This window comes from Gigantopelta aegis, unplaced genomic scaffold (genome assembly GCF_016097555.1).
Source record: "Gigantopelta aegis isolate Gae_Host unplaced genomic scaffold, Gae_host_genome ctg2950_pilon_pilon, whole genome shotgun sequence".
Lineage (NCBI taxonomy): Eukaryota > Metazoa > Mollusca > Gastropoda > Neomphalida > Peltospiridae > Gigantopelta > Gigantopelta aegis.
The window spans coordinates 70,773-81,098 of record NW_024533113.1 but is presented as its reverse complement, the minus strand read 5'-3'; the positions used below and the strand labels follow the sequence as shown (position 1 = coordinate 81,098).

The window sequence follows — 10,326 nt, the reverse complement described above, 5'->3', positions numbered from 1 at the left end:
CAAAAAAGGAACAAACAAGTTGTGGTAAGACTGTCCATTAATTTATCTGTCTGTCCATTTGCATGCCTTCATTTCTTATAGGAAGACAGTCGAGTGCAGGCACGAGATGAAGAGGAAAAGAGAAAAGAGATAGCAGAGAAGTTTCAATCTACTATTGATGATATTACTGTACGGATGCAGGAACATCACGAACGTAATTTAGAACTAAAACAAGAAAATGCCGAGTAAGATTTCAATGTGCTTTGTTTTGACCACACCCTCTTGTTAGATTGGTCTCTAAATTAAAGAAAATTATTGAACAATATGAGACAAGAGAGAAAGTAAGTTGGGAAGTTATGTCACATGACCTGACACGCCCCTTCTTTTTATTTAGCAATTTGAGGATCTTTTAAAACACAAACAATTAGAACTTCAATTATGTGAGGCCAAATTAGCGCAACAAATGGTTGCTATGGCGGATACTAAGGAGAGCAACCTAGCTGAAAGGCAATATGTATGTATTAGCTTATTAATTACAGGGTTTACCCCTTTAATTACAGCTGTTAGCAGAAACATTACAACAACAGAAGAGATGTGAGGAGTTAACATTACAGGAGGCGGAGCTTAGAGGACAAGTTAGTATGAGGGTTTAATGAATTAATATTATGTTATTAAGTTTAGTTAACTATTTATTCAGAAAAGTTTGAGGAATTTCAGTCGACAATGACTAAAAGTAACGAAGTGTTTGCGACTTTTAAGAAAGAGATGGATAAGGTATATGTCAGCTGGAATATTGACCACACCTCTTAATTATGACTCATTATTAGATGTCTAAGACAATAACAGAATTAGAAAAGGAATCAAATTTGTGGAAAACTAAATATGAAAAATGTAACAGAAGTTTATTAGAAATGGCAGATGAGGTAAGTCCTGTCTCTGTTTCTTTTATGATCATGTTTCACTAACTTCACCTTTCCCTTTGTCCCATCCTCACTATCCCATGACACCTCTCACACATATTACTTCCCTCACTGTGCTCTTTACTACCCTTCTCCCACACTATCTCCACATATCACTATCACCCTCACTATCTCCATCACATAATACTATCTCCATCACATAACACTGTCACCCTCACTATCTCACAATAATAACATATCTCCCTCACTATCTCCATCACATAACACTATCTCCATCAGATAAAACTATCACCCTCACTATCTCCATCACATAACACTATCTCCATCACATAACACTGTCACCCTCACTATCTTCATCACATAACATTATCTCCCTCACTATCTCATCACATAACACTATCTCCTTCACATAACATTATCTCCATCAGATAACACTATCACCCTCACTATCTCCATCACATAACACTATCTCCATCACTATTTTCCTCACAGCATATCCAACATCTTGATACAATAAAAACATTAAAAGCTAAAAATGAGAAAAACTGGAAAAATTATGTCGAGCATTACAAACAGAACGTGCAGATCTCAGTGATAAGTTAAAGGTATTACGAGTACAATATAAATTACTAATCTTTTCACTTTCAATATGCCAGTGAAAAGGTGTGGCTACTGTACTTTTAAAAATATTTCTTTAATTTAGAAACTTGATCTACAAGAACATGGTAATAATAATGAGGAGGAGGAGGACATACCCTCGTCTCCTGTATCACATAACCCTGAAGCAGGACAACTGACCCCACCTCCATAATTACCAACAAACAATTAAGTCATATAATAAAACAATTGAAATCAATAGTTAATATTGCTATGGTAACAGTAATTGATACTGTTGCCATGGTAATAACAATTAATTATATGTGATATACACAAGAAAAAAGAAAATGTTCTAAAAATTTAAGGCAGTAAAACATTTGAATGTCAAAAATAAAATGGCTCTAGTCTAGACCCCGCTACTTTAAATGATGTTGAGGTCTCATTGACTTGTATGTGATACGTAATTCTAGTTCTCCTTTGGGAACATCTTCTAAAAGGAAACGTTTTATCCATGGGCCATTACCACCAAATTCTTCTCTGAGTTCTTTTAGAGATACTTTACCACATCCTAGAAAATCTACAAGGATTTTGAGGGGTGTGGTTACATATAGGTACTTACCATTAGGAGAGAAGAGATCACTATCAAAGACAGTAACTTCAATCATTGTGTTATCAGGATCACTGATTAAGAACTCTGGCATCTGTTGATAAAGGAATATATTAATAATAATAATAGAAAATTACAGATTAAAATGTTATATTAAAATCTGAAATTTTGGGGCCATCCCAAAAATGTATGTTGAAATCTACCATTTTCAATGGATACATAGATTATATTGATAAATAAATTAAAATAGATACACAAACTATTAATGGACAGATAAATTCTATATTGAGTACCAACCGCATAATTCCATTGAGGATTCAAATGTCTTGAATAGTGGGTGTGGCCGATTCTTGATTCTCTCCAATTTTGACGACACAAAATGGATCACTTTTACCATCAGATGATGCTATTAAATCAGCCGCTTCAATGACAGTTACTAACAATTTACCACGAGCTGATTCTCGTAAGGTCATTCTACGACTATCATCTGAAAGAGGAACAAATTGAAAGGGTGTGGTAATAGGTGTGGTCTCACGTCTTTTTAACTTTGCTTGTTGCTTTTGTTTCTGTACATATTTAGACACCCTCCCATAAGTTCTTTAATCCATTGATCTCTTTAAAGATAAAGAGAGATTGTTAAAGATAATAGGAGGAACTACATATATATTTGTTACCTAGCAACATCAGTATCCGCTTTAGTGGCATCTCCTTTTTATCATTCTTAGTATTAATAATAAATACACTTTGACCTACAGTATGTAATAATGACATCATTCACATCAGACCACACCTTTTAAACTAATGGGTGTGGTCAATTAATTACTTACCATATTGTTCAACTGGTCCTTTTTTAGCTTGTATTTGGTCTAACAGAAAAGGCTATAAAAAGAAAAGGGTGGAGTTAAAGAAGGGGTGTGGTTTAGTTGTATACCTCTCTAAACATTGTGAAGTGGTTTTCTGTAAATGGTTCCATTTGAGCAGCTGTTACAAATAATGCTTAGGTCTAGCTAAGAGGAAGAAGTCGTTGAAGAGAAAACCGATCATCTCTTTGTTCCCTCGTACCTAGAATAGATTAATGATTAAATCAATGGACTAACAGATATTTATGGACAGATACCTTTATTAATTTACCCCAATGCAGTAATCTTCTAGATCCCATAAAATTAGTTTGTGAATTAAAAACTAATTTCTACAAGAAATAGACACAAGTCTCATTTTCAAACCACCACATTCTCATACTTCATTAAGTGTAACATTAACATGAGTCTGAAGCCATTCTAACTTCTCTGAGTTCTCCTGTTCTCTCACACCTTCATTAACTTGACTACAAAGTCTCTCGGATTCTTGTAAAGCCAGCAACAGAGGTTCATAGTCAGGATTATCACTAGATGTGTACTCTAATATCTGAGGGTGTGGTAATAAGTAAATTCATAGCCTATCCATCTATTTATCCATTTGTCCATCCATCCATCCATCTATTCCTCCGAACCTTTCCAATAAGTAGAGGGTACTTTGTAACACGTTGCATCGGTTTAAGTAAAAAGGACGATAGAGGGAGTCCACCTGTTCTTGGATCCTTCAAACACACTTGTTCAAACTCTTTAAACTGTGGGTCAGTACTTTTAGATTGTAACAATGTACATGCATTGAGTTGACATGAACACCACCTAACATGTGGGGTGAGTTTGGGGATATGTTCCTGGAGTATCTCTCCTATACATCGCACTATTCCACCTGATGTTCTCAGACGTATGAATAATGCACTGTAAAATGGACAAATAATTGAGTGAATGAATCAATAGATTAATTTATAAAATCAACAATGGATGAATACATTATAGAATGAATGGATGAATGAATTATGAACAATAACTCATACTTGGAAAATGCTGAGTTGCATTCTATTAGCTCCTCCCAGTTAACAATGACCTGATTTCTCTCCATTTCACTTAATACTGATGAGTTCTCCATTGGAATAAAGAAAAACCTAACAAACAGACCACACCCACATTCTTAAATCCATATTAATTCCACCCACCTCTTTAACGAGGTTAAGACTGTGAACATATGATTTTTCAGTTTGAATTAATTCAAAAATGGCTTCTTGTCTCTTTCTTTGTTGAACAGGTAACTTTTCAACAATGTCTGGTTGAACAGCATCACTCCCTAAAAATGAATCGTCATGACAACAGTTACCATAGCAACAACATCTTACATCGTGAAGCATCTGATGTTTTCAAGGTGTCTAAAGACTGTACATAGTTGCTAGGAAACAGACCTGTCCTTCCATTCACTTCTCCTTTCCACCAGTCTCCCTCTTCTTTACTTAAGACAGTAATAACTGATCCTTTATGGAAAGTAAGTTCATCAGGTGATGTAGACTGGTAAGTATAAAGAGCTAATACCAGTCCACCAGAACTTGGTGCAGGCTAGAGTGATAGATAATGTAATAGATTGTAATAAAGACACTTGTTCTAGTCCCATACTAATACTTTAGTGTATTATATAACCTCTATATTGAGGACACTTGTTCTAGTCCCATACTAATACTTTAGTGTATTATACAACCTCTATATTGAGGACACTTGTTCTAGTCCCATACTAATACTTTAGTGTATTATACAACCTCTATATTGAGGACACTTGTTCTAGTCCCATACTAATACTTTAGTGTATTATATAACCTCTATATTGAGGACACTTGTTCTAGTCCCATACTAATACTTTAGTGTATTATACAACCTCTATATACACTTGAGGTGTATTATACAACCTCTATATTGAGGACACTCTATACTAATGATAGTATCCAAGCTCTCAGTCCACTATAAAGAAGCTTCACTATCAGGGACACTAGTCAATAGGTCTCTATTGTATATATATCGTATACTTACAGAAGAAACTGTGGATGTCCCGGGGCTTTGACCAGGAGTAAGTAACTCAATACGATTAGATGGGAACCACCCACATTTCCGCTGGACTCCTCGAGATTGTAACTGTCCCTCCCACCATCCATTAGGTTCTTGTCTTCTTACAAGTACTAATTGTCCAGGGGTTAAACTCAGTTGTCCCTCTTGTTCAGCAATAAACCCAACAATAACGCGACCAACTAACTGTCGTTTACGTGTACCAGAGGGTGTGGTTTCAGTTGGTATATCCAACGAAGACGTCTGAGGGACAGGGCTAACATAAGTTGAAGGGAACAACCCTTTTTTGCCATTAGCTTCCCCAAGCCACCATTCTCCATCTTTCTTTAATACTATAATAATATCACCTTCCATAAAAGGAAGGTCTCCATCATGCTGTCCCTCAAAAGTATAAATTGCTTTATATTGGTCAGACGAGGGAAGAAGAGACTCAACAGTGTCATCATTTACTATTTCATTGACATATTTCCCTGGAAACCAACCTACCTGTAGAGTTAGACTACATTAATACACATAGAGGAAGAGACTCTCTTTACCTTCCCATCCTTCTCTCCCATCCACCATCCTTCTCCTTTCTGTTTAACGTGGACAATTTCTCCTTTAGTTATTGATAAGTGATTAGGCTGAGTCCCCTCCCACGAGTACAGCACTTCAGCTGACATACAAAGGTCTACAACAATACATGTTATATAAATATAATTAACATGTAATTACTAAGATAATTATCAGGGTCACCATGGCTACATGTAACCTTGGTGATACAGTTACCATGACAACATACCTGATATAGAAGACGATGCTGTGATAGGTTGAAGATAGTCAATTGGAGCCCATCCTTCTTTATCGTTGTGTCTTATCCTTACCCAGCCATCTTGAGCACTCTGGCTCTCTTGACAACCATACACTCTGTCTCCTTGTGTAAATGATACTTCTTCCTCACAGGTAGCGGAGAAACTAAAACCTGGCACGATAACTTATGGCAGGTATAGGTGACGTGGGTACAACCTCTGGATTATATGAAATGTTCCCATAAAATGATTGGTCTTCAGTAAGATATATCTCTTGGGAGTCTTCTAGCGGAGGGGGAGATCATATAAAGGTTCAAGATTAGCTGATATTTCTTGGGGTGTGTCTGATGGAGGTGGAAGGTCATATAAAGGTTCAAAATTTGAAGTAGATTTGGGTTCTGGTCTTCCAAAGGAGGTGGTAGATGATAGAGTGGTTCAGGTACAGTGGTATTGTGTGAAGTAGGAGATGAGGTTGGTTTGGGTCCTAGGGTTTCAAGAGGTGGGGGAACATTGTCATTCTTCTCAGCAGGAGGTAATTCATAAAGTGGTTCTTTAGTAATTTGCTGAGTGGGTGGGGCTATTGGTGTTTTAAAAGGTTCATCAATTTTTGGGATTTCATAAATATATCCTTCAGCTTCGTAGTGTCAGCTGGTGGTGTGGCTTAGGTGCAAAGGGATTTTGTGGGCGTGGCTTAGGTGTAATTGGATCAGGAGGGCATGGTTTAGGTGTAATTGGATCTGGTGGGCGTGGCTTGGGTGTAATTGGTTCTGGTGGGGGTAGTTTAGGCACAATTGTCTCATGTGGGGTTGATGTCTCATCAAGTGGGCGTGGCTTGGGTGGGAGAGGAGGTTTTCCAACAGACTTATTTAAAGCCCCTAAGCTATGTTTTAAAAAGGTAGGTTTTGGAGGTAAGGTTGGCTTCTGAATAGGTTCTTGAACTGATACTTTGCGAGCTTGTATATCTTCAAGTGATTCATATATAGGAACAGCTGGGGTCTCACTTTTCCCTGAAAATATAGTGAAAATTTTATAATTAAGTTGTGTGACCACACCCACTTACCAACACTAGAGAGATCAATACCTTTCAAGTCATTCACTGCAGAAGTTGATGTTGCTTTCTTAGCAAAAGGAGGAGTAAATTCTTCTTTCCTTTGTTGTTGTAATTCCTTCTTTCTTTGTTGAAGTTCAGCCACTTTCTTTTTCATTTCTGATGCTTCTTTACGATTAGGAGGCTACCAGAGAGAGAGAGAGAGAGAGAGAGAGAGAGAGAGAGAGAGGAGAGAGAGAGAGAGACAGAGAGACAGAGAGAATGCCAGAGTAGATCCTATCATCAACTTACTGAATTATCAGGTTTTATCAATAATGGTGAACGATTTGGACTTCCACCTCTTAACAATTCTCTGACTTTTCAAGAGCTGCCTTCGCCTGTAAATATAGTCACATGACTAGTTCATTAAATCACATAATAAGTCACATGATGTCATGTGACTCTATACAAAACATTTACTTACTTTCCTTGAGCTTCTTCCAGTGATTTCTAAAGAAGGAAGAACTAGAACTCATCACAAACTATTTTATTATTACTTGTTCATCTTCTTCTGTTTTTTTTCTTCTTCTTAACTTTCTTTTTAGTTTCATTTTCTGCTGCTTTTTGACGTTTTATTTCTTCTTCCATAGCTTGTTGTTCAATACGAGCTTGTTCTATAGCTTTCATTCTGCGGTCAGCTTCAATTGCCTTCTTTTTCTCTTGTTCTTGTTGTTGTCTCTGTATTTCTTTCTGTCTTTCAAGTTCTTGTTTTATTTTTTTAATAATTGTTCCTTCCTAAGTTGTAGCTTTTTGTTTGTTTCAGCTGTCTTAACAGTTTCTGCTTGAAGATTCTGTAGAGAGAGAGAGAGAGAGAGAAATATACACAATACTTAATATACACTTACTGTTAATCGAATCTTCTTCTCTTTCACAGTATTCTTCAGTTGTTCATATTGACTAATATGTTGAGTTAGGCTGACTTTAAGACTCGTGACATTACCAGACAATATACGACATTGGTCCATCAGTTTCAGCACCTTTTGACCCTCCTTCACTCGTCATTTTCTGTGAAAGACGCTGTTGTAAGTCCTTTCTCTCAGACTCTAACCTTGCAAGCTCTTGACGATATGACTATAGAAAAATCAATGAATTGATGAGTGAATGGAGAGACTTACTGTTATACCAGCTGTTAAAGTAAGTAACTGTGAGTGCTGAGAAGAATAAGATTGTTTTAAAGGATCCAACTTTGAGCTAACTCTACACAGTATGTTCTTTGTTGGTCTGCTCTCAACTTAGCAGTGCGTTTTTCTAACTCAGTTTTAGTTAACTGTTCTAAAAGTTCTTGATGATAATGTTTCAGACTTAACATGGTCTCCATCTCTTTATTCTTCTCTGCTTCAATTTCAGCTTTTCTTCTTTTAGCCCACTTCTTCTTTTCTCTTTCTTTCAGTTTCACGAGCTTCAGCTTCTCTCTGCAAAGCAGCTTGTTGTAAAGCCTTCTCTCGTGCTCGCTCAATTTCTAAAGCTTTTTGACGTTGTTTCTCTAACTCTGCTTGTTTGAATGCTTCAATTCGTAACATTTCTTGTCGTTGACGTTCTTCTTCAGCTCTCCTTTTCTGTTCCTTTTCTTCCTATTATAGTATACAATACATTATAAAGTCAACTCCAATATTGAGTGTGTTAACAATATATTAACATTATATGAGATAACTGGTAGTAATATTATACAAAGAATTTAGCACATGTCAGAGATGAGGTCAATTACAATATAATATAATATACTAGTTTATTTAACATTCTTATATCATCTAATGTGTTGTTTTATTTATCATATGATATTATTGTTGTCCTATGTGTTAGTTTAGTTGAGATTAGCTGAGCAACTAAGTTATAAGTACTTCATAGCATAGAGACAATAATAAAACTACTAGGATTTTTACTCTTTATTAAATAGCTTGTAAACCTGATTGTTAGTTAATGTACATGTCAATACATACATGACATTTCTTATTAATTACTACATGTACATTAGATATTTAGTGATAATACATTTACTACATCAATTATAGTAATATTTACTATTAAAACATTCCTACACTATATATATTGTATGTACTTAATAAATAGTCTAATAAATAACAAGGATGTCTTAAAATCATGTACTATATAATAGGATCTATTATAATAGTTTTTACTTTAATTTTCTTTTCTTCTTCCAATAGAGCGCGTCGACGTCTTTCCAGTTCAGCTCTTCCCAAATCAAAGTTTTCTTTCTTTTGTCTTCAAAATTGCTCACAGATCTCACACCTGGTGACAGAGGAGGTACATCCTTTGACAGCAACCCTGGAGGTAATGAAGTGGGCAGAGCAATTCCTTTTTGTGCTCTCTCTATTAAATGCATAGCAATTGCAAATTCATCAGAACTAAGACGGCCATCTTTGTCAACATCAGCTAACTCCCTGTATATATGATGAGAAGAGAGAGAGAGAGAGAGAGAGAGACACATTAACGCACTTTTTGAAGATTTTTACTTACCATATTTTACGTAATGTGTCCTTATCAAGGTCTGATCTAGTAAGCGCTTTTCTGGCGTCTTCTCCACTAAGATGTCCAGACCGAGATTTATCATAACTGTTAAATATTGAATTGTAACGTCGACGAGCATCAGAAGTTATTGTTGAGGGCATTTGAAGTGAAGTTAGTGACACACCCCTTCCCACGCCACCAGAGCCTAAAGAAGGGGAATTTCCCTTTCCCACGGCTCCAGAACCAAATAAAGAGGAAGTCCCTAAGCTAATTGCTGGATTAGGTTGTAACGATGTTCCTCCTTTAGCTAATGTTAGACCACTCATCGGAGATACATCAGGCTGTAAAAATAAGCATTATTAGTGGGTGTGGTCAGTAAGGGTGAGCCTACTTTTGCAAAACTAAATTTAGCCTGTCTTATAAGAGCCATTGCTGTCAAGAATTCATGTAAGTTGACTTTCCCATCTTTATCTCTATCAACCTGCTCCCATATTTGTGCAAGCTTTTCCGTGGGAAGACCTGATTTTTGGAGTGTGGGACGAACTTGAGCACCTGATTATTAATATATGGATGAATAATTAAATGGATGTATGATTGGACAAATAGACAGATAGATGAATGAATGGATGGATGGACAAATGGAGCTATTGTTGCAAATGTACGTGTAATTCTATTAACCTGTAAGTAGGCCATTGACAGGTCCCAAAGAATAAAATATATGTTCATCATTGGACCCTCCAGTTGACCATGTGGTACCTAGTGAAGTGAAAGGATATAAAGGAGGGGAGGAGAACAGTGGTTAGGTTGCTAATTACACTTATCACGGACTAACAAGTCGTTCAAACTTGTTAAACCAGTTGAACGAGTTTAATACTCTACAATAAGTATCTACATCCTTACTTTGAGCCATAGATCGTGTTCTAGCAGGCAAAGTCCAACTGTTATATTCCATGTT

The 10,326-nt window shown here is 36.3% G+C and overlaps 1 protein-coding gene across 1 annotated transcript; it reads right to left on the bottom strand.

The window, feature by feature from the left end:
* Nucleotides 1-2,420: 2,420 nt before the first annotated feature.
* On the bottom strand, nt 2,421-9,532 carry LOC121391782 (intersectin-1-like). The gene is given in 12 exon segments (XM_041523290.1): nt 2,421-2,590; nt 4,319-4,532; nt 5,007-5,516; nt 5,894-5,991; nt 6,454-6,825; nt 7,511-7,604; nt 7,751-7,899; nt 8,091-8,271; nt 8,273-8,476; nt 9,041-9,123; nt 9,126-9,304; nt 9,381-9,532. Coding segments are annotated over 12 exon segments (2,406 nt in total).
* Nucleotides 9,533-10,326: the final 794 nt, after the last annotated feature.